General features: G+C 37.4%; 1 protein-coding gene and 1 pseudogene across 4 annotated transcripts; both read left to right on the top strand.

Annotated features, from left to right (window-relative positions):
• The first annotated feature begins 384 nt into the window (after window positions 1-384).
• Window positions 385-4,792, top strand: LOC145794835 (G2/mitotic-specific cyclin-2-like). Of its 3 annotated transcripts, XM_082877184.1 has the most exons (5): window positions 385-563; window positions 837-1,120; window positions 1,910-2,004; window positions 4,229-4,441; window positions 4,674-4,792. In XM_082877184.1, the coding sequence occupies exons 2-5, from the start codon at window positions 1,051-1,053 to the stop codon at window positions 4,758-4,760; spliced, it is 465 nt and encodes a 154-aa protein (XP_082733310.1). In that variant the 5' UTR covers window positions 385-563; window positions 837-1,050; the 3' UTR covers window positions 4,761-4,792. The 3 variants fall into 3 exon arrangements, with proteins under 3 accessions (XP_082733310.1, XP_082733309.1, XP_082733311.1); XM_082877183.1 differs by lacking the exon at window positions 385-563 and having other exon boundaries at window positions 695-1,120; XM_082877185.1 differs by lacking the exons at window positions 385-563; window positions 837-1,120; window positions 1,910-2,004 and adding an exon at window positions 3,985-4,105 and having other exon boundaries at window positions 4,193-4,441.
• A 298-nt stretch (window positions 4,793-5,090) lies between these two features.
• Window positions 5,091-24,765, top strand: LOC114278782 (serine/threonine-protein kinase Nek4-like; annotated as a pseudogene). The gene is made up of 15 exons (XR_014336836.1): window positions 5,091-5,156; window positions 5,352-5,408; window positions 5,467-5,502; window positions 5,581-5,643; window positions 5,748-5,767; window positions 13,845-13,921; window positions 15,540-15,565; window positions 18,249-18,295; window positions 18,414-18,459; window positions 18,598-18,678; window positions 18,782-18,824; window positions 18,935-18,984; window positions 19,069-19,150; window positions 19,250-19,299; window positions 24,196-24,765. The product of XR_014336836.1 is annotated as a serine/threonine-protein kinase Nek4-like (transcript).
• Window positions 24,766-25,082: the final 317 nt, after the last annotated feature.

The raw sequence follows: 25,082 nt of genomic DNA, 5'->3' as shown, positions 1-25,082 counted from the left end.
TCTGAAGAACATGTCATCAATTAATAAACTATGTTCTTATGTGCATGCTTGTCTTGTGCTCTAGATTTCATTGTTAAGATAAATAAAATATGGGCTCACACTTCTTCCTGCACTTGATTTAGCAAAAGCTTAGTTAATGAAATCTGTTGTACCTCCTTTTGTTAAACTTGATCTAGATCGAAAGAAATTAGTTTTTATTTTTTTATTTCCAAGTTTAAAAACTCTTATTGATCACACATTGTCAGATCTGGATATTGGACTAGTGATAAGAGGGAATGGGTTGAACTATCAAGATCGGCCCCTTTATTGATCCTGTAGTTTGGGGCAAAACAGGTAAAGATTTTGATTACCACTTTGCTTTTATTTGTGTTCTCTTTATAGTGTTTTATCTAGATTTTTGTTATGTTTATACAAATATATTGTATTTTTTTTTCCATTAATGTTCTTCACAGTAATTGCTTTTGTTTTGATTGGAGTATAAGAGTCTTTAGTGAAGGTATGGTAAGTAAGATTCCTGACTTTGAGACTGTTAGGGATATCAGAGAGAAGCTTTGCTACATAAGGTTAGTGAATATCATCGTAGTTTGGTTTGCTTTTATGGAATTTGAGATTGTTCTATATTTCTCTCTGTTTTGCAACACCTCAAGAATTCATGTTTAGTATATTTTTATGACAATTAGATTCAATGGTCAGTGTCTACTAATTTGATGAAGATGTTATGCTATACTTAATTTTCTCAAATTTTGTCCATGAAGTTTTGAGATTATTAGTTTCAATTGTTGTCAATTGTGGATGCTAAAGACTTAATTTTTATGTGGTTTTCATGCCTTTTTTAGGTTATCCTTTTGAAAGCAATCTGTGATCTATACTGTTGCTTTCCACTTGACAGTGCAAAGGCACAATTTATTCATGTCGTAGATTGTGAGGAAATTTCTGTTTAACTATCCCATTTTGTATAGCTCAATTTTAATGTTGGGTCCAACATTCCTGAAATTTTATTGCCCGGCCTAACATTCCTAGTCAATTTGTAGAGCATTTCTACTTGATTTAATGCTGGGCCCAAATTTCTTCATTACTTTGACAGTGGAAGCACTGGAAGCAGTGGCAGCAATAGAAGCAGGTATTATAATCTTTTCTTTCATTTGTTATGTTTATTGCGTATTCTCGAATTGATTGAATTTTTTTAAGCAGTGAAAATAATCTTGAATAAAATCCATGATTTTGATTGAATTATTCTGTAAGGTAAGCTTCAAGGGTTGTTTGTCCCAAAAACTGGGGCAAGTCTTAGCATCTCTAGACTCAAAGTTCCTATAAAAAATACTGTTAAACAATGTATATTTGGTGTAAAAGAATTTGGGTGTTGCAGATGTTTGAAGACCATAATAGGTAGACACAATTTTATGTTCTTTCTGTTCATGGACTTGATGACACTATTCGCTCTAAGCTTGAACATGAATTTGGAGCCTCCTCTGACTTGGGTTTCCACTTTCTCCATTTCCATCTTTCTGAGGAATTAGAGGGTGGTGGTGACTGGATATATCCACCTCCACCACCTCCTCCTCCTCCTCCTCCGTGTGTCCTTCAAATGAAGGTTGATCTTTCAAGGGATAGGGATAGGGATAGGGATAGGGATAGGGATAGGGATTCCATTCCACAGATAGAAAGTGGGGGGTTAAAGGATTCACTCCTGCTACTGTCTACTACTGCTGCTGCTGCTGCTGCAACCCCCACCAGAGAGGACTGCATTCCTTTCAACTTGGCTACCTCTTTCTTCTCTCTCATTTCTAGAATGAAATTAGGCCCCTTGGATGTCAATGTCAATGACGCTGAATTTGCTCCACAAAAGGACTTGAACGTCAAGCTGATCTCATAAATTTTGATACTACTGCTTTGATTGCTCTTATATCAGGAATCAGTAATGGCAGTACACAGAATATTCTGGCTAAATCCGAGAGCGAATTAAGGAAGCGCTTTAAGAGCAACTATGAGTTTGTGATTGCCCAGGTATATATTTTATATTTCAAGTGCATGCGCTGTGCCATCCACATCATAATCTTAAGCATTGTTCTGTGTTTATTGTATGCATTAGATTAGTTATCTTTTCTGCCAATTCTATGTGCAATGAACATCTAAAGCCAATCAAGAAGGTTTATTCTTTCCAATTTTGGCTACTTGTATTTCAAGCATCTCCTTGAATATAGCTAGCTATGAGACCTAGGATAGTTTTGAGTGGATATTTTTTCCCCCTCCATGTTAGCATTGGAGACTATCATGAGCTAAATTTATATTAAAGAACTGGTAGTTTAGGGTCCAAAATATAAACATACCATCTGGTGGTGGAGTGTGATCATAGAAAGGGAAAACATTACGCAGTCATCAACCAATTGCTTTTGTCACTTGATTATGACTTAGTTTATGCCTAATCACATATACTGAGGTGGGTACAGTGTACACTACTAGTCAATTTTTTTTTTTGCAACTAAAGGCTGAGTGTGGATATATGATGACAGGAAACTCTCTCTCTCTCTCTCTCTCTCTCTCTCTCAGGATTTCTGCTAGTTCATTTTCTTTCAATTATGACTTGATTTCTGATTAATTTCTAGTTCTTTCATCTTTGCTAATTTCTTCTTCTGTGTCGTTGCATTTTATCGTACATCTGTTGTCTCTTTATCTTCAAGCCAGTTTTTTATCTTCAAGAAGAACTAACAATGTAAAAGTACCAATATCACTAGTTTTTAATTTCTCACTTTTATAAATCTATTAAGACATGATGTGATTTGGTGTAGGAAATTAGTGAATAATTGTAGAAATTTGGACTGTTGACAGTCTTGTGCCTTGGCTTTTTTCCTTCTAAGATGCCTTTGCCTCATACTTTTAGATTTTGATTACTTTCTGTTTTCTTTTTTATTCCCTTTGTCTCGAGATATAAAAATCTGTAGTAAAAATAATTATATAAAATCAAACACAACATTCTAGTAAGAAAGTAAATATTTACATGACAAAAATGCATCATGTTCTTTACAAAATAAGACAGTAACATCTCAAACACCTCTTGAAATACGAACCATGTGTATAGTTTGTGCCATTGGCATTACAAACATGAATCAATAGATCACTCAACACCAATAATGTATTATAACAGATTATTAACATATTATATTTCTTAGAGCTGAATAAAAAACATCTAGCAGATGAGGAGTTGGAGAGTAGAGCATTAGAGAACTGATTGGCCATGACAGGAGAAGTGTCACATGTACCAGGAATAATTTGCCAATGCCTGAACTCTCCTCTAAAACCTCTTGATATGCTGCCACTCTTGTAACATCAAAAGGATTTGACCCCATTATAGAGAGAGAGGGAGAGAGAGAGAGAGAGAGGTGTACTAAGTAGCCTCTTAATTAGGAAGGGGAATTTTTAAAATTAACTGGGAGTTCTAGGCAGTTGTAGGGAGTTCTTTAGAATAATGTGTTTACTTGAACATTTACCCTTAAATGAATATAGAAGTAAAAGGATTTTAATAATGCATAATTTAATTTTCTTTGGATAGTTTAGGGAAATGAAAAATATACACAAAATTAGTGTTGTACTATTATATATTAGCAAAGATGACATGCTTGACGACTGAACCAGTGCTTACCCCATTCCTCCAAGTGGGACAACTTGGGATGCTGATGGCTTGGAGCTCTCGATTGAAAGGATTAATTGGTGCTGTCTGCCCATATTAAGCAAGTAGCAATTAAATCTAAAGAAAAGGTCCAACAAAAAATTGCATCAAACAAAATGATCTATGAATTTCTTCTATTTTCATTTTTCAGACTTGAAAAAGCCTATTGCTGTCATTGCAAGAAAGTCGCGAGTTGGGTCTTCTAGGAATGAGGTCAAAACCTTGACTTCGATCCTCACTGCTCGAAGTAAGGTTGTTAGTGTGGACTTCTCTCAATTTTAATTTCATCATCAATTCTTTCCCCTCTGTACATACTTTTTCTATTTGTATATGTATATTATTCCTTGTTACTTAGTAGACATTGATGCAGCAGATGTTGATAATGAATTGGCAGTTGTGGAGTATGTTGAGGACATCTACAAGTTCTACAAGTTAACAGAGGTACTATTTTGGCCTTTATTTTTCTATCTTTTTACCTTCTCTATCTATCGACATGTTTTGCTCAATAATGGGAATTTATTATGGCAGGGTGAGAGTCGAGTTCACGATTACATGGATTCACAGCCTGAAATCAATTCAAAGATGAGATCAATTCTCATAGACTGGTTGACAGAGGTTCACAGGATGTTTGAACTAATGCCTGAGACCCTTTACCTCACAATTAACATAGTTGATCGGTACCTTTCAATGAATGTTGTCCCAAGGAGGGAGCTTCAGTTGGTCGGCATTAGTTCAATGCTAATTGCTTGCAAGTATGAAGAAATTTGGGCACCAGAGGTAATTGGTGTTCTGTTTTCATCATTTAGAACCATGTCTGATCTAAAAATTGTTTGGTTTCACTGAAATTTGGGCACCAGATTTGATTATATTAAATCTGGAACAAGCAAGGAATATACATGTTCTTATTAATGGTGATTTATGTCTTCATGCTTTTGATAGAATTTATTGCTTTGTTCTAGATTTTCTTTAAAAAGATTATAATTTGCAACTATTATTTATTTATCTGTAGGTCAAAAGGATAATTTTGCTGAGGGAAAGAGCTGATTCAAGATGTAAGAGGAATTTGCAGCTTTTTTTTTTTTTAGCTAACATCTAGTGTTCTTTGCGTCGTTGTATGAAAAAAAGAAAGTGAAGTATAGGTTCCTTGTTAGTAGAACTGTCGTTGATTGCATTGGTTATTATTGATATGGGAAATTTCCTAGGTCCTTATGCAACACTCATCTGGTAGTGATTGACTGAATGAAGCGTACATCGATTACATTTTTTTTTCCCCTTCTTTTTTGCCCACAGTGGTCCTCATTTTGATTGGGTGTGTAAACATTTAATTGAATGTAAATATTGGTGGTTGCTTGTGTTAATTAGTTAAGAGTACTGTTTTTTCTCGGAGGAAAATCTTGCTACTTGCATCTTTGAATGTCTTATCAGCATGTTGGTCTCCCTTCTGTTGGATAAAGATTATGTTTCAAGGTTATACTGCAATTTTGGAGCTGAAGTCTGTTTTGGTTTGGTCATTTTTTGTCATATTTATGCTTCATTGCTTTGTACTTTCTTTATTGTTCATCAGTTATGCTCTTTGCATTTATTTTACTGTTTTCTTGAGTTTTGCTTTCCCTACTTGCTCATAGCTGTATGATCAGTTCTTTTTTTTAATTTTATTTATCTATTATTTTTTAAATCCACAATGCAGGCAATAAAAGTTCTGAATATGATTAAACTTTATGGGAAGCCAATAAGAGTGAATAAGGTGTGAATGTTATATCCTTGTTATGCATCATTTTCTGTTTCTTTATTCTTATGCTTAGGATATTGCCACAGAAGCCATCATTAATGATTTCATGGTTTGACTTTCAGAGCCTTTGTTTGAACTAGATTTAAAATCTGATCAATAGTTTTATCTTCTTGTTTTTGGGTTCCAGGCGTATCAAGATAAAAAGAGCTTGGATGTTGGAGCTAACCTTTTTATGGGAAACCTCGATCCTGTAAGAAATTTGATGCACTCGAATGTATTTTCATGCTTTGTAAACTGCTATATGCCTATGACACAGTTTTTCAATTTCAAACCTGGCTCTGATTTTCTTTGCAGGATGTGGAAGAGAAACTTTTGTATATTCTACAGGAGAGAGAGAGAGAGAGAGAGAGAGAGAGAGAGATTTGTATTTTTTTTTCAGCACTCAATTGAGAATTTGTATGTGTGGAGATCATATGATATGCTTGTTTTAATTGGTTTTGGGCATTTCTTGTGGATATGTATGTTGGGTGAATGGCAATGTTAAGTTGGGAGTCTTGCACCACTTACTTTTATGTACATTAATGTAATAGAAAAGCTTTTAAACATAGCAACTTTATATAAGTGTTATTTTTCAGTTTTATTACAGGGATTTTTTAGTTCAATTACATAAAAAAAAAATTAAAAAAAAACCAAGGCTATCGCGGCGTTTCTAAAAAGGTCACTAAATATCACACCAAAGGCTGGATTTCTTTTAAAAAGAGATACGGCGGCGTTTTAAAACGTCGCTAAATAGCATGGTGACGTCATGCTAATGTTTGTAGAACTTTTAGCGGCGTTTTCTAAAAACGCCGCCTATAGTCATATAGCGACGTTTCTAAAGCGCCATAAAGTTATAGCGACGGCCGCGTCTTCGGCGTTTGGCGCCAAACGTCACAAAATGTTTTGACGGCGTTTTTAGGACCTATCGCGGCGTTTAAAAAACGCCGCTAAATCCTTTATCACTTGGAGTATGAAACGTCCCACATTTCTCGTGTTTGGATTAACGTTCGATCCAAACACATACAATGCAAACAATATGCTTATCTTAGCCATGTTTTACTTAGCTCAATTCTTGTTTACATATTTTACATTACCAAGCCATTCTTTAACCGGTTAGTCCAATGTGAAAGTCCTCTAATGAGAGGGGTCAATCAAAAGGGTGGTTTAGGACATGAGAGGGATTATGCCTTTGACTAGGAGGAACCCTCAAAAGAGGGTTAAAGCCATTTGAGCACAAACCCTACCTCATGCTTAAACACAACCTTAAGGCCAAACAACCCTCAAAAGAAATTGAAAAATGAAGAAATGGGGAAGGTTGAAGATGCTTTTAGTGTTGAAATGGCATGGCAAATAAGACTATAACATGCAAACAACTCACGTACAACATGTTAAGAGCCAAAAATATTGAAGCTAGTGAAGGACACAACATTAGAGGCATGCAATACAATGCTCGAATGACCAAACCAGCCCAAAACAGAGGTACATTATGCCAAAAAAGTGGCCTAAACATGTTGAAACTTGGCACAAAAAGCAAGAAAAACATACTCGCATGTTGGCTCACAAACAAGACACAAAGCACAACTCTCAAAAGCATTGAAAGAATGGAATATGTGAGAGTGTGACAATGATATATGCTCTGAAATTACATGCTAAATGATGCTTGGCATGCAAACAATCCAAGTAAAGCATGCTAGATATCCTAAAACTCAAAGCTAGTAAAGCCAACTACACTATAGCTATACAAAACATGAGCCATATGACCAAGACCACTCAAAACAGAGTTAAAGCATCATAAATCAGTAGTAAAAATGTGCTGGAGTCCAGCTAACACAAGCTAGAATGATGGGCTAACTCATTAGGCATGTTAGGCTAGTGAGCAAAATTACACTACAAGTGTAAGAAGCAAACAAGAGGTGCTCCAACCAGCCAAAAATAGAGTTATAACATGTTAAAATAAGACCAAAAAATATGCTTGAACTAGGCTACAAAAAGGTAGAAAAGCATGTTCAAATACTAAGCCATCTACATATGTAAACAAGATATGAGGAGGGGGGACCACCCCGTCCTATTTTCGTCCTCAAAACCAACTTTCTAGCACTGAAATTTCTCTGGAATTTAGTGGTTAAAAGGCCAAGAAAAGGGGGTTTCAAAAGCTTTAAAAGAAGGCTCAAAAGGCTTTACAAGCCAAAGAGCCAAGAGAGGAAACCACCTCCTAACCACACAAGGCTTAAACCATCATTTTAAGACCTTAAAAACAAAACTTTCTAGAGGCTAAAACCAGCCTCAAAGTAGCATGCACAAGTGGTGAAACAAGTAGTTAAAGCAAAGCTTAAAAAGGACAAGTCCTTACCCTTGATGCACAACAACAAGACAGATGCAAGTCTAAGCTAAAAACCACTTTAAGACCTTCAAACAAGCCTTGAGGAACCTCAGCTCCAAGATAGGGATATTTGATCAAGGGTCTCTTTGCAAATATGTAGAGAAAACTAACTTTCAAGCACAATATAGAGAGAGGGAATTCTAGAGAGAGAAAAATTTCAGCTCTGAAATTTTTGTACCCCAAAAATGGGGGAGAGGCCTCCCCTCATATAGAAAAACAAGCCAAAAGCTTGTCTTCATTCATCCATATACGTGTATGGAGGATACATTCAATGTTCAACAGCTGGCACAGCTGATACATAAAATATCTAAAAAAGCAGAAAAATGGCCGCTGGCCATCATTCATGGCCGACCGGCCACAACTGATGGCCGATGGAAACAAGACTTGGCCGATGGGTTGTAGGGCCAGCCGATAGGTCACCCTCTTCCCCAGAAGCAAAGCAACAAGCTCTTAGTTCACAACCAAGCACAAAACAGACAAGTTTCAAAAGCTCAAAGGCAAGGCACTCCGCCAAGAACTTCGGGCATTCAAAACGAACACAAACATGGATGATCATTGAATGTTCAAACGATGACATCCAAGTCTTGAGGACGGTCAAAAATGGGGTGTCTACAGGGGACAAAATTCTTTAAGGGGGGAGATTATAGCGATCCCGATTTTTGACCCGACCCTTGTTGTATTTTGGACTCGGGTTTCATGGTTTCGTATTGTTGATCATATCTTGTTTCCCTTATACTTCTTTAAATTTGGTTATTAGGTTGTAGTGGTTGTGTTTGGAACGTGTTGGTTGCTTGGTTTTCAAACTTTGGTTGCCTAAAATTCTATTTCTCCACTCAAGCGATACTTCTTGCGCTTGAGCGGGCTTTGCGAACTCTCAGTACTTTTGCGGGTCTGCAAAACTATTGGGAGAGTGTGTTCTACGCTCGAGCGGCCTTTCTTGCGCTCGAGCATTGGGCTATACTGTGCAAAACTACTGGGAGTGTGCATTCTGCGCTCGAGCATCACTTCTTGCGCTTGAGCTTAACAACTTATTATGTTTGACGCTCGAGCGTCACTTCTTCCACTCGAGCAGACTATGCGTATATCAGTTCGTGAAGGTGACCTTTTACATCACTTTTTCACTTCATTCTCTCTCTAAACTTTCTGAAAACCCTAGATCTAGAGTTTTTCTCTCTAGACTCACACTCTCTCTACATTTTCACCTAGATCCATTGGTTTCTCTATCCTATTGTCTTTGGAAAAGAGGTAGAGCATCTCAAGAGCTTCACTTTGGTCTGAACAAAACTTGGTTTCGGCATCTTTGAAGTTTCTTCCTTACTTTTCTCATCTTCTAAACTTGAGGTAGGGATTTTCTATACTTCTATATGACTTTTAACTTAGTCATTTGTTTTGTACAAATATTATTATGATTTTGGAGGATTTTGAACAAATCTAGGATTTTGGTTTAAAATTTAAAAGAGAGGTTTACGAATGGGAGTATTGAAGATGATTATAGAAGTGGTTATGAGGTCGTTTGGCAACATAATGGTTGATTTTGATACTTCGGTTGAATTTTGGGAAAAAGGAAAAGTTTGCCCTAAAATGTTTCAAATATTTATTTTGTATAAATAAATAATTTTTGTATTGGAAATGTGGAATTGGATGGTTGATTATATAAATGGTGGAGTTGAATATGTATTATCACTCACCTATGGAAATTTGGATAATTTATCTGTCTTGAGATTATATATCTGTTTTGGGCTGTCGGTAAAGCATAGCTATGATTATTGTAGCAATTGCATGAGGATTAGGTGAATTGAAATTGATTTCTCATCTGTAGTCATTGAATATGATTATGTCTTTAAATACATTGTATATGTATGATGTTTGAGAGGAGATAGGGGATGTACTCTATGTTTGGGAGAAGATAGGAGATGTATTCTATTGAATTAAGTTGGCCTGTGTGTCTAGGGTGAAAGTCTCGAAAACCGCGCATATGTATATATATATAGGTGTCGATTCCCGCAGACACAAGATCCGTAAAATGGAAAATAGAAGTGATTGTATAATGGTAGCACTGGTTAAAGATTGTAGACATCTCATTTTTGACTGCCCTTAAGACTTAGGGGCCTCAGGTTGATTGTTCGAGGACGAAGGCAAGACAGAGGCTATATTGTGCAAAGGTTCGGTTTCTTCAGCAAGGAAAGCTTCAAATCCCAACCTTACACTCCTTTTCTTGGACGAAAACCATTTTGACCAAAATGATTTTAGACCTTAAAACCCTTTTTGTCAAAATATTTTTGAAAAAGGTTTCTACAATGTTCCGAGGCTTACATTTCGTTAAATGTTGCGCTTTTCGGTAAACCAAGCAAGGACAAAGTGGAAATAAATGAAAGAGATGTGAAATCTTTGAAAAGTCTTTCAAAGCACCTTATTTAGAGGTTTGGAGTTGAAGAAAATTCGAGGAGAGGGAAGAAACCAAGTTGGGGAAGAAGTTGGGCATGAACAATTAAGAGAGAACTTGGCAGCCTTCACTAAATCAAGCCTATCCTTTTGTACATTTGGACTTAAGTTGTAAGGCCACCACCATTGGAAAGTGGACTTCGGGGGCTTCAATTTACACTCAAGAATCTTCTCAAGCCGAGTCCGGATGAGGGAGATATGGCTGGTTGAATTTAGGCATCAATCCGATTGAGCTGGAAATGAGCAACCTTCACTAAAAGAGGCATATCAATTTGCATACCTGGAATTTTGGTGTGAGGCTACCACCATTGGAAAGAAGACTTCTGAGCTTCAATTTAGACTCAAGAATGACCAGTAAAAGAGTCCGGATGAAGGAGATATACCCATTTGAAGTCAGGCCTGGAAACAGATTTTCAGTGACCGACTAGCCACCAATGAAAAATGTTGGCCATTGGTGAAAAAAGCTCAGATTTTGTAGATATTTTCATCCAACTATCTCCCACAAGCTCCAGCTGTCTGTTTTGTTGATATTTCGACCTGAAGCTCATATATTGCTATATGTAGAGGGCCTTCTCTATTATTTTAAAGGTTAGAACATTTGAAGGTTGAAGAAATTTTGGGAGCCTCTCTCTCTACAATTCTCTCTCTCTCTAGATTTCTCTCTTTCTTGAACTTTTATGCATACGAGTAGAGATGCACTTCTCCTTTGCCTATACATCCTTGACCAAAGTTGGTTATCTTTGAGTTGAGGTTCTAGGAGGTCTTCTTGGAGCTCTTGAAAGTGATTTTGCTTGGTTTTGTTGCCTAAAATTGTGTTGGGCTTCAAGAGGTATAAGCCTCACCTTTAAAACTTGTTTTGCATAACTTGTTTTACCATCTTTTTGTACTATTTTTGGCCTGGTTTTCAACTACAAAAACCTCTGTTTTTATGGTTTACAAGTGTTGGTTTGAGGCTATTTTGAGTTAAGGGATTGTCCACCCTTCTTGCTCCTTTGCTTGTTAAGCTTTTATGCCATTATTCATTACTTTAAAACCACATTTTTTGGGCCTTTTTACCACTGATTGTCAGAGGTTTTCATAGGTTAAAAATGTTGTTTTGAGGCCCCAAAAATAAATGGGTTGACCACCCCTCTTCATGCTTGTTTACTAGTTCAAAAGCTCTGTGTTTTAGCTTATTGTCTTAGCTTCTTTTAGCATGTTTTCCAACTGATTTTGGGCTATAAAAACTCTATGTTTTTGGACTGAAGCTTGGGTCGTAAGGCCATTAAAGGTTGAGGGATTGCTAGCCCTTTTTTGTACCTTGTTTTGAAGGCCTTTGCCCTTGTGTTTTCCACCCTTGCATCATCTTTTTCAAAGCTTTTAAACACTATTTTTCAGAGTTATTTTAGTGTAAAAACCTTGTTTTGAAGTCCAAAATTGGAGGGATTATCCTCCCCTCCTTGTGTCTTGTTTGCTAGTCTAAGTAGCTCTATGTTTTAGCCTATTATTCTAGGGTTGTTTCAACCTTAGGGTTATTTAAGCTTGAGGTTGAGGCGCATGCTTTATGGTTTAATCCTCTTTTGAGGCCAACGGCATGAAGCTTCCCTCATGCCTTGAACTACCCGTTGTTGGACACCTCTTCCATTAGAGGACATTCATTTTTAGACTAATCAATTAAAGAATGGATTGGTAAGCTAAAATGAGTAAACCAAAATGAACAAAGTAAAAGGGGTAAGATAAGTATCTTTCATGTTGCATTGCATGTGTTTGAGTCGGACGTTAATTCGAACACAAGGAAAATAGGACATTTCATACTCAAAGTGATGAAATGTGCCACTTTCCTTGGTCACCATCACCCTTAATCATGCATGATATGGTGGTGGTCTTTTTTAGTCTTGTTTTGCACTCATTAAACTTGTACAAACTTGGTTCTCTGACCATCATGCATGGAAATTGCTTGGTTGATGGTTTGAGAGCCAAGAGTTGCACTCATTTAAGCTTGTGTGATGATAAGGAGGGTAACGGTAGAGATAACCCTTGAGAATACACTGTTTTGCCTTTGTTTACTCTCTGTTGCAACAAAAAAGGAAGTTCAGGGAAGGGGTAGCCAACCGGCCACTAGTAGTGATCGACGGCCACCAGTAGCAGCCGACCGGGCACCAATGGTAGTCGACGGCCACCATTGGTAGCCGACTGGCCATCAATGAAAATTTGCACAAGTGTGTTCCTGAGGTGGAGCAGAGGTGTTCTGGAAGTTGGCAGAATCTTTAGTGTTCAAACAAGTGCAAACAGAGGCGTCCGATGGCAAGGTGGTCGATTTTCAGAAGGAAGCCAACCAACCATGCATACGTCCCTCGCCTCTCGAGGCCATTTACTTGTTTTGCTTAATTAGTTATTGTAACTAGTTATTCAATTCCAAATTGTAATATTTAATTAGCTTAGCATAAGTTGATTAATTCATTTCAATTGTTGTAATTAGTTAGCTTAATTAGCGGAGCTAGTTAGTTAGCTCTTATTCATTCGGACCCTCCTTCGCGAGGGCGCAATATTGTAATAAGTGTGCGTGCGTGTGTACATGTCTTCTAACCCCGCGTCTTTCTCCCTTTTATTTAATCACTTTTGATGGTTAGATTAGGGACATTTTCAATTAAGCATACATTATGCTCGTATGTTTGTATCCATTCATTTGTCTTGCATACACCGAGGCTCGGCGCATCATTCAAATTGCATTACAATTTCAATACTTATTTGAATACGTGTTTAAAAGCATGTTATCAAATTGAATCAAATCATATGCCATATTAGTAGTTGAGCCTATTAATTTCATATTGCATATGTTGCATTTGGCATCTGGCATAGTTAGGATCATGGATCTTTCTAACTAGTTTCTGTTTTGGCTTGGAGTACTCGGTAAGTCTTTATGCTTTAGCATACTTGCATGAGTGTGATTGCCATGTTGCCATGTTTCGCATGCTTGCCATAAGGCTATGTGCTTAAATGCTAAATTGCATGAATGCCTATGAATGAAGGCTTTGTTGTTTGAATTGGAACGATTCAACAAATGTAAGTTTTAAGCCCACTTTATTGTGGCAAATCATCATGTTTTAAGCCCACTATGTTTGGTGGCAAATCCGCATCTTTAAGCCCACTTGAGGGTGGCAAATTCAAACCATTTTTGCAAACAAACATGAGTTGAATTGTTCCAATTCTTGCAAATTTAGTCTATACTTGCATGTGCGCATCACATAGTAAAGTTAGTTTAATAATCAGAACAAGGACACATAAGATTTATAAAATAACATATCATGATTAGTAGAGGCCGATCTTTGATCGGGCGAGCGAGGGTGCTTAATTCATGACCTTCCTTCCCCCCCCCCTCCGGTACCCAAGTTCCCAAGCCGAGACAACTTTGGTGATAACGGACACGTGGCCTTTGGCACGAGTCAGGGTTTCCTAAATTTCTCCAAAAACAAAATATTTAGGTGGCGACTCTATATCTGGCAAAACAGTCCAATTTTGACATTATTTGATTTAAAATCGATTTTCCAAAATGATTTGCCAAATTGGACTCTTTGGTGTTTATCAATTTCACATTGCACTTGTGAGACTAGATTCAGAACTGTGGGAGTCCCACCTGTGAGGCCCTTTCTTTTCAAACCCTTCTCAAAAGGCTGGGGCGCGGAAAAAGGTGAGTCCACAGAGACTTATTAAGTTGTATTTTGAGTTTGCACTACAACAAAAGTAACCTATGGTGACGAAAACTAGTGAAGAAAATAAGATTCGTCACTAAATAAAAATAATTCGTGAGGAATTTATAAATTTTGTCACATATAATAAAAAAATAAAAATGATAGGTGACAAAATTTATTTTCGTCAATAAATACTTCATTTTAAGTGAGGAAAAATTAAGTTTCGTCACCAAAAATTTTCCCGCTACTTTTTTTTTGTGGCGCCAAAATTTTGAGACTTTTGGTGAGAAAAAAATTTGTCACTGATTATAAAATTATTTGTGAGGAATATATTTTCGTCACCAAAACGTTTAATATTTTTGATATCTTTTGGTGAGGAAATAATATTGTCACCAATTTTGGTGGGAAATTTTTTATATATTGAGCGGCAATTAAAAAAAACATAGGGTAATAATTTTTTTACCCCTTTTCTATTTATCATCTCTATCTCTCTCTCTCTCAAAATAGGGTATTAATTTGTCTTACCTCTTGCTCCTCCACCACGCCGATCTCCATTGTCGCCTCTATTAGCCTTGCCGATCGTCGCCGCCACTAGTAGCCTTGCCGGTAACCGCCACATCTTCTTCGCTCGGTGATTTAGTACGTGATTTCTCTTTACTCTTTTTCTGGTGTCTCTTTCTCTTATTCTCTGTATTGGTATGGTGACGAAAATTAGTGAAGAAAACAAATTTCGTCACTATATAAGAATAATACATGAGGAATTATAAATTTTGTCACGTATAATAAAAATATAAAAATAATAGGTGAGGAAGTTTATTTTTGTCAATAAATACTTACTTTTGGGTGAGAAAAAAAATAAGTTTCGTCACCAAATATTTTTGAGATCTTTTGGTGAGAAAATAATGTTGTCACCAATTTTGGTAGAAAAATTTTAATGTATTGAGCAGCAATAAAAAAAAAAAAGAAAACATCAGTGCGTTTGGTTTTAGTTTTCTAAAAACGGTGTGTTTTGTTTTTCGTATTTTTTAGTTTTTAGTTAATATTTTTTAAATTTTAAGTAATTTTTTTACTTTTTTAGATACACTTTATTTACATGTATCTAAATAGTAAAATATTTATGAAAAAATATTTTAAAAATTAATAAATACACAAAAATATGAAAAATGTAATGAATTTTCATATATATTTTTATATTTTTTGATATTTAGTATATTTTTTAAATATTTTTTTTTACATATATTATACTTTTTAAGTATATTTATATTAAGTGTGTCTAAATATTTTTAAAAAAAATTAAAAATATTAAAAAAATTCATGAAAAATATTAAAATATGAAAAATAAATAAATAAAATTTTCTGAAAACTAATTTTTAAAAACTGGAACAAACAAGTTAATTTTTTTTTAATCCTTTTCTGTTTGCCATCCATCTCTCTCTCTCTCTCTCTCTCTCTCTCTCTCCAAATAGGGTATTAATTTTTTTTGCCCTTTCTCTGTTTATCAATTCTCACTCTCTCTCTCTCTTAAAACACACACGTAATACCTCTCCGCCATAGCTCTTTCCCTTGCTACTCCACCTTCAACGACTACACTGCCGTCGCTCCTTCCTGTATAAATAGGGCTCCACTTTCTGCATCAAACACAGGTTCTTTTTTCTCTATTTTTTCCTTGTAGTGCATCGGTTTAATTGAGTTGTTTCAAAAATTTTATGGGTTTCAATCTGCACATTTTTTTTAGCTTATAATCTGGCTTTATTGTTGATTTGGTAATAAATTTGGAATTGTTTTCTTTATTGAGCGATTTAAAAGCTTTGATTTATCATTTGGGTTTTCAAGTTTTTATGTATTTTTTGGGTTTTTCTTGGTAGTTAATTGTTAGCCATCAATGTTCTGCTTAGGGATTAGATTTATAAAATAGGGATTCAATTCTGGTGATTTGTGCTTTGTTTCCTCATATTGAACAAAGATTTGGGGGAAAAAAATTATAGAATAAAAAAATTTGCTATTTTATTTGAACAGAAATTTCTTAAATGTATTTGGGTTTACTTTATTTTTGAGTTAAGAAAGTGAAAGACAATGAAACGAAAATGACGAAGATTTGAGGAAGAAAACCAAGAGAGAGTGAGAGAGAGAGAGAGTTGAATTTTGCTTTGGTTTCATTCTGTTCTTTGAAGAAGAAGACAGATTTTATCCTGTGTGGGTGTGTTTTTTATACAACTTAGTTAATTATTCAGTGTGGTTGTGTCCTGGGATGATTGTTACATCTTAGTGAATTAGTTATTTAGTGTGGTTGGGTCTAAAATTATTTATTACATCCTAATTGATTTGAGACAATTAGATGATTAATTTTAGATCAGAAATTATCTTTTTGTTTGTATACTGAAATTGATTTTGCAAGTTGTACCTGGTGGAGAGTTAGTGCCTTGGTTGTTAGCATTCTTTGTAGTTTTTATTGTTTTATGGTGTTTGTGTTGTCACAAACAATGTTCCGAGATACATTTTTGTTGTAGCTGAAAATCTCTGGAACTATTCATTGATGATCCCCAGGGTGTGGACTCTGCTGCTTCTCATAGGGTGTGGGGTATTTTGGTATGTTTTATTGAAGTTGGTTTATTGGTTTGTACTCTATATATATATATATATTTTTTTTTTTCTTCTATTTTTGGAAGTAGATGAACTTGTTTGGAGAGCTGTAGGGCTATGACAATTATATTTAAACTGTTGGCATAAAGATTTGTAATTATTATTTACATCTACTTACATCCAGAAGATAACCTCGATTGCATAGCTGGAAGCTTGAAGGTATTTTGTTTTTGGACCTCTTTCTATAGATGTGTTGCCTTCACTTTATTCTTTCTAAAGAACATGTGCTTATATAAAACATATGTATATATACATGTATTATTTCTAGATTTTATGGCCAGGATAGTTGATTAGCCTATAAATCTAATTGTTCAATGTTTTTTTTCTTTCTAATAGAATGTTGCCAAGATAGTTTATTACCCTATAAATCTAATTGGCCAGGATAGTTTATTACCCTATAACCTCCATTGCTTGTGTCTGTTAGAATGTTGCCAAAAACTTCTTCAGCAAAATTGTGTATTTTGCTTCTAGGAACGAAAAGATTGAGCCATGGGTGTGGAACTTCCCACAAGCCTTTTGATCTCGGACACATGAACTCTATCCAAGAATTCTACATATGAAACTTCTAATACGAAAAGTGTTGATGAGATATAGCTTAGTTGGGATAAGTTCTCAATTTCCTACACCAAGCAAGCAAGCAGGTATTAGAGCCATTGGGTTTATTGGCTTCTTTACTAACTATAGTGGAGGATTGGTGGGTCATGACATGCCTCAGCTGGTATATTATATCATTTTTTTCTAGGTTGATGTTTTTGGCCAATTCAAGACAGTAAATTGTTCTTCCATCTGATTGAAATTGGTTGGCTTGAACTGGGTCTTGCGGATTGAATGATGATCTCCAATTATTCACACTACTAGAAAAAGGAGCATTTGACACGGAACAATTTGCGACGGTTTAAGTGCCGTCGCAAAAGCTTGCTTTTTTCGACGGTTTAAGTGCCGTCACGGAATTTATAGTTTTTGCGACGGAAAAAGTTAAACCGTGGCAAAAAATAAGGTTATATGCGATGATAAGTTAAACGTGGCAAAAATTTTCTGGTTTTAATTTTTTTTTCCTGTTTTGCGACGCTCTTTTGCCAATCCGTCACAAAATTTTACTTTTTTCTCTTTCATTTGCGACGGCCTTAATATCGTCGCAAATAATAATTCCTAATTTCGCGCCAAAGCCCCCTCTCCCACTCTCCCTCGTTCCCGATATTCCCAAATTCTCTGTTATCTCTTCAGATCAAAAAAAAGAAAAAAGCCCTAATCTCACTGCTCTCTCCCTCCCTCTCACCCAGTCGTCACTCTATCTCTCTTGTACCGACAACAGCAGCGTCTAGGTAACCAACCCTCTTCTTTCCTCTTGCTCTTGCTCACGCATACCCTCCCTTTCACCAAGTCGTCGTTCTGTCTCTCTTGCAACGGCAACAATAGCGTCTGTAGCAGCGGCAACAACTGCGTCTGTAGTAGCGGCAACCGCGTCTCTCTTGCAGCGGCAACAACAGCGTCTCTCTGGTTCTCCCTCCGGTATCTAGGTATGGCCTTCCTTTGCTTTCCTCTGCTCTCCTCTGCCCTTCTATGTTCTTTGTGTTGAACCGCTATAATTTATTTGCTACAATGACATGCTATATGATATTTGAGTAACAAATGGGCTATTGTAATCTGGTTCTGTTGTGTGATCAACAACTTTGTCTCTTTGTTCAGGGATGCTATGTCTGCATTGTTATAGGGTACTGTGAAGGAGGAGATATGTAAGTTATTTGTGTTGCTTAAATAATTTATTAGAAAATAGCTAGATCATTTGTTTGGATGTGATGCAATCTTGCTTTCATGTGACCTTTGAGTATTTTCCCTTCTTTATTGATATAGGGCGGAAGCTATTAAAAGAGCCAATGGTGTTCATTTTCCTGAAGAGGTTTTTATCTGGCTGCCAACTTTACACTTTCTTTTCTAATTTATAATTTTCACTTTTATTTATTTATTTGGTTTTTTATACAAACTTTCCAAACTTAAAATACTTCCATTTCATTCCTCAATGTTGAATTACATGCAGAAACTCTGCCAGTGGCTAGTTCAACTTCTGATGGCATTGGATTACTTGCATACACACCATATCCTTCATCGTGATGTCAAGGTTAGTTGCCTCTCTATGTGATTTGTAAAGTTTTAAGTGAAGTGTTATATCTCTGAAATCTCAAGGGTTGTTCTGCACTGCTGATGTTTCACACTTGCTTCAGTGTTCGAATATATTTTTGACAAAAGATCAAGACATACGCCTAGGTAAATGAAGTCTTACCTTATTCTTGCCATTCCTGACTGCACCTTCATAATTTTGTTAATGATAATTTTGTGTTATTTTATTAGAGGTATTAAAATATATTTGGTTGTAGGTGATTTTGGTCTTGCTAAGATGTTGACTTCCGATGATCTTGCTTCCTCTGTGAGTATCTAAAATCATTGTTTTAGCTTCATGTTTGTTCTTCTGTATAATCTAATTGCTCTGATGTATCGGCTTCAATTGCAGGTGGTGGGAACTCCTAGTTATATGTGTCCTGAACTTCTCGCTGATATACCTTATGGTTCAAAGTCAGCTATCTGGTCTTTAGGTAAACTCCAAATCATTTTTGAACTTTTCAGCTCATCTGTTCTAAATGTGTCCATTTCTTTGCCGATCATTTATTACATTCCTAATTTGTGTTATTCAGGATGCTGCATATATGAAATGGCTGCCCACAAGGCTGCTTTTAAAGCTTTTGTAAGTCATGGATTTGTCATGTGAATAGTTAAGGATTGATTCATTATCCTCATGAAACTTAGACATTTAATTTAATCTTTATGAATTTGGAATGCTTAGTATAGTTGCATCTAATGTTTGTTATATGCAATTGTTTAGGGACTTGCGTTTAATGCAAGATCATTAATGAAGTCATTGTATTGGCATTTATCTTTCTCCTGTTGTTTATTTTACATTTTTTAGTGATCTGATGATTGATGTAGGTAGATAGTCTTGATTTCTTTGTGAGGACCATCTTTGCCTGGCTGGGAGCTGGGTATGCAAGGTGTTAAAAGATTAAGTCAATGCAAATCATTTTGAAAACTGTGGAAATATGATTACCTAAAGATTCCAGTGTGCAATCCTGTGGAGCAACTTTGCATCTGAATTTAAACAACTAATTTTTAGGGCCTATTGGTGACCCATGGAAAGAATGTATTAAAACTGAGTGTGGATATTGGCAAGAATCTTCGATGAGCTTATTAAAAAAACTAAAATTTGAACCGTTGGAGAGGCGACTGTTTCGCTCACCAAAGCATACCATGTTTCCTGGAACAACCCTGTTCCTTCTTGTTAGAATTTCCCATCTTTACCTTCACCTACTCCACTACACACTCCACTTCACCTACCTCCACTTCACCACACACTCCACTTCACCTAACCCACTATCACCTCCACTACACCTACTACCACATTTTCTTCTATATATAGATTGTATAGGAATTGTAATTAATAAAATACAAGAATCAATAATACAATTCTCTTTATACATTGAATTTTTAACATGGTATCAGAGCTATAAGATTTAGGCCTGTATTTCCTTCTCACCGGCGGGCAGCCGGCCGGCAACTTTGCCTTCGCTGCCCGCCGGACCTCTACACATACCTTGATTCCGCTGCCACTAAACCATCGTAGGTATTGTCTGCTTCGGTCGTGCGTTTTCCATCCACTGGTTCAGCTCGTTGGTGGACAAGCGTTGAGTTTTTGTGGTTATCAGTCTTCGCTGGTAGCTTTCCAGGTCTCCGGCTATTTTGGAGTGGTGGGATGGTTTTTTACAGCCCTGGCAGACTGGGTTTCGTGATGTTGGCACCATCGCCATTTCTGGGTAGAGCCATCTTGATCACCGTCGCTAGTGGCTCGCTCGTGTAAAGGTGGATTTTGTTTTTGGAAAATGGTAGCTGCACAGATGCTCTGCCACTGTGTAGAGGTGTTGCTGGAAGAGTAGAATCTGGATTCTGTTCAGAACTGTTCTGGATTAAATTTGTGTGTACACTTTTGTGTATGACACTCTTTTCGGATACTTCCGGTTCTTCTTCTAGTTCAGCTTCTGCTCCTATTGTACCAGATCCATCCTTTCTACCGAATGCATTTTTACACCCTTCACATCTGCAGTTAATGGAGCATCCAACGCCACCCTGATAGCATTCACAATACTTCTTTAGGCAACCAGATTTCTTGCAATTGTATCCTCTTTTATGCCTTGCTGAAGCTGGAGTCTTGCTGGACTCATCCATTGTGATTTCTTAGGAGCAAATGCAAGCGGGTTGCGGGATTCGATCTGCTTACGAGTTGCAAGGACAGTATCTTCATGAATAGGCTTGTTGTAGCAATCTTGACATGAGCATGGCTCCACGCAATAGACACCAGCAGCAAAGCATTCACAATAAAGCTTCAAACATTGTGATTTCTTACAGTTACACCGCTTGCAGCCCTCACTCTCTCCAGCATTTTCCAGCCTACGCCTCTTCTTTTTTGGACTACTCTGAAAAAACTCTTCAGTGGTTTGTTCGATACTTGAGCCAGACGGATTCAAACCATATTCACTAGTTGATCCACTGTACTCTCCTTCGGGTTAGATCACACAGGGGGGAACATGGCACACACTGTCACTCTCTCTCTCTAATAATCAAACCCACACATTCTTTTTTTAATCAACCGACCAAACCCTCTTTATCTTTTATCTATATATATCTATCTGTATAATTCTTTATGCATGTGCTCCTACCCCAGCTGGCAGACACCACTCAAAACACTCCACTTTCTTTCTTTTATCTTATTTATTTATTTATTTATTTATTTTTATTTCTTTTCATTAAAAAAAAAAAAAAAAAAAAAAAAAAAAAAAAAACTATTGCAGATTTTCACAACACTGTGGGCCAAGCACCCACGTGAACCCCTCTCTTTTTTCCCTCACTCTCTCGTTTTGATTTCACATCTCTTCTAATTCTTTCTTTCTTTTTTATTTCTCTTTCACTTTATTTTTCATCTTTTTTTTTTTCATTGTTATTTCTTTGCACCAAAACACCACCAAAAAAAAAAAAAAAAAACACCAAAAACAGCAGAAGAAGAAGAACTGCTGCCACACTGATTTTATTCATGTTGGGGCTCACCCCGATCACCATTTTACAACCAAAAAAAAAAAAAAAAAAAAAAAAAAAAAAAAAAAAAAAAAACAAACAAACAAACAAAACACCCACACCCACAGTGGGATTTTTCTTCTCTACTCTGCTGCAGGTCTCTTCTTCTTGCCTCCGTCCTGGACAGCCCTTGCCGGTGCTGCCTCCGTGTTTTCCACGCCGCCGAGCACGTTCACTCCCCCATACTCCTCCACTGCAGCATATGGCGGCCCTCCAAATCGGAACATCACGGTGGCCTTCCGCTTCAGCTCCTTATTTTCTGCTTTCAGCACACTTATCTCTGCTCGCGCATCCTTATACATGCGTTGGAGCAGAGCCAGTTGGGAGTTTAACTGCTGCACCTCATTTGTCCTACTCTGCAGCCGGTTCGACAGGTTTGTGACCGCCGTCATGCTTTCCACACATACCTTCAAAGTATACTGATTGGCCTCCACATCCGACAGCACTGCCATTCTTTGCTCCACAGACCGCATCGGAAAGTTCAACGGAGTATACCCAGCGGTGCTTGGTTGAGGTTCTAGTGCCACCGCACCAGTTCTCTCTCTTGTTGACTCGTTGAGGTCGGGAAAGAGGGTGAGCAGTCCACGGGAAGACGAGGACGAGGCCATTTTCTGGGCAACAGAGTGTTACAGAATATCTCTCGCAACGAAGAGTTTTTCAGACTCTCTCTCTCAGCACAACGAAGTTGTTTTTCAGAGGTTTTTCGCAGCTTTTCTCTGCCTCAGCCTCAGCATCAACCTTGGTCTTATAGCCGAGGCAGCCACGCGCATCGCGCGCCTCTTGCCACCAGCCGACAAACGGGCACGCAAGCCAAGGCGCCCACGTGCCTCACCATCATGTCCGGCACACCTTTTGATGAATTGGGCACGCCTTTTGATGGCACGCCTTTTTATGGATTGGGCACGCCTTTTGATGGCACGCCTTTTGAAAAATTGAGCGCACCTTTTGAGGATGCGATTTTTTATGGGTCCGACAAGACTCTGTAAACTGTCCCGACATTGATTCCGGTTAGCTCCTTTATGGGTCCGACAAGACTCTGTAAACTGTCCCGACATTGATTCCGGTTAGCTCCTTTATGGGTCCGACAAGACTCTGTAAACTGTCCCGACATAGATTCCGGTTAGTTTCTACAAGGGTCCGACAAGACTCTGTAAACTGTCCCGACATTGATTCCGGTTAGTTTCTACAAGGGTCCAGCAAGACTCCGTAAACTGTCACAACATTGTCTTCTACAACGGTCCGACATGACCCCATAAACTGTCTTCTACAACGGTCCGACATGACCCCATAAACTGTCTTCTACAAACGGTCCGACATGACCCCATAAACTGTCTTCTACATCGGTCCGCCATGACCCCATAAACTGTCTTCTACATCGGTCTGACACCACCATACAGTGTCCTCTACAACGTTATGACACCCCATACAGTGTCTTCACCAACGGTCTGACACGACCATACAGTGTCTCCTATCCTTTTTTTATTTTTTATGTATTTTCTTGTTTTGTTACTCTCTCCAAACTCAAGTTGGTTAGTTTCTCTCCTCCTTGAGTTTGCGGGGGGCTGTTAGAATTTCCCATCTTTACCTTCACCTACTCCACTACACACTCCACTTCACCTACCTCCACTTCACCACACACTCCACTTCACCTAACCCACTATCACCTCCACTACACCTACTACCACATTTTCTTCTATATATAGATTGTATAGGAATTGTAATTAATAAAATACAAGAATCAATAATACAATTCTCTTTATACATTGAATTTTTAACACTTCTTTTTTCATTCTAATTGGCCTTAGATGTTGAGCTTTTGTGCATTCGATTATGGTAAATGGAATTGGGTATGCTTATCAAGAGTGTACATTATTCCAAAATGCCACAATCATTTGGAGTGTATCAACCTGGGTTGGTGTATCTAATACATTCCCTTTACTATGGAATATTTGGTGCCATGATAAAAGCTCAGTCTTCCTTGTGAGAAGCTACTAGTGCATAAATGAAGTAATATAAAAGTTAGGTCTGTATCCAGATTGTGCTCTCTCAGCGCCCTTGATTAACAGGACTACCACGAGGTAATATTTAATGTTCTTTAATTATGGCAGATTGAGAGAATTTCCAACATTTTTGCCGAGGTACTGTAAACTCAAAGCATGACTAGGCCACATCTAATAATCTTCTGAATTTGAGGAAATGACTTGTCGTAACCAACAACTGGCCCTTCCGTATTCACACAGACACACACACACGAGGTTTAGGTGCTTGATTTTGTATTATAAAAGTTCCATTTGAAAATCGTAAGGACAAACTTGAACTGTTGAACACATTGCAAGTTTAAACCATATCGTAGTGCATGTCATGTGGAGCAGATAATATTAAGTCGGAGTAGGAACGTGGCTTTAACTTTGTTTCTTTGGATCTCTTTTCCCCTTTCAAGTGTGTAGCTTTGTTTTGTCAGGCTGTAGATTTGCTCAGGCACCCACATCTTCAACCATACATTCTGAAGATCCATGTCAAATCTAATAGCCCTAGACAGGACATTTGCCAAGCCATGCAAAGCTGATGCTAACCGTGTAGCTCCAAGAAGTGGAAGTGAATGCTCAGAGCAGAATCCAACAACTGTTGTTTCAAGTCGTTCATCTTCTGATTCTCGGCAGCGTCGGTTCGACACCTCATCATACCAACAACGTGCCGAGGCATTAGAAGGATTGCTCGAATTCAGTGCACAGCTCTTGCAACAGGAAAGGTTTAATGAGCTTGGAGTGTTACTGAAGCCATTTGGACCCGGGAAGGTTTCTCCCAGGGAAACTGCTATTTGGTTGACTAAGAGCTTCAAGGAAACTGTCGTCTAGCCGGAAACTAAAACCATGTTCAGCATAGCCTCTGCGGAGAATGTGTAAATGTTATAAATTATGAATCCCTCATATGACTGGTTACTGTAGGTTGGAATCTCATCTTCCCCTTAATGGGAAAGTGTATGCGAACTTTTTAAGTTCATGAAAAAGTTGAAGATTTTGAATTTTCTTCCTGTTATTGCATCATGCCCTTATTTTCACTTCTTTGTACTAGCTAAAAAAAGAAAAAGTATGCTAGTATCCATGGTCTCCTAAATTTATCTACTTTTTTTATTGTTGACCATGGCAAGTTTTGTGAGATTTGCAGGTGGTGATGCTGAAGATGAAGAGCAGTCATGTTGCAGGAATCATCAGCCCAGAAAAAAGGTAAGTACCAACACTGATCCCATCTCATCCCTTGCTTGAATGAAGTGCCAATTGTGAGTGCATCTAATGCTCATCATGGTAGGAAAGTATTGGCAGAGAAGTTAAATTGATGGCATGGATAGGT

Source organism: Camellia sinensis, chromosome 7 (assembly GCF_055761805.1).
Source record: "Camellia sinensis isolate YWXY chromosome 7, ASM5576180v1, whole genome shotgun sequence".
Classification (NCBI taxonomy): Eukaryota; Viridiplantae; Streptophyta; class Magnoliopsida; order Ericales; family Theaceae; genus Camellia; species Camellia sinensis.
This window is presented reverse-complemented; position numbering and strand designations above follow the sequence as displayed.

What these genes read in the sequence shown, in the direction of transcription:
- LOC145794835 (XM_082877184.1), top strand. Translation starts at nt 1,051, where the DNA reads ATGCTGGGCCCAAATTTCTTCATTACTTTGACAGTGGAAGCACTGGAA. An exon ending in AGTGGCAGCAATAGAAGCAG is followed by an intron (nt 1,121 to 1,909) that starts GTATTATAATCT and finishes CTCTTATATCAG; the next exon opens with GAATCAGTAATGGCAGTACA. An exon ending in AAGAAATTTGGGCACCAGAG is followed by an intron (nt 4,442 to 4,673) that starts GTAATTGGTGTT and finishes ATTTATCTGTAG; the next exon opens with GTCAAAAGGATAATTTTGCT.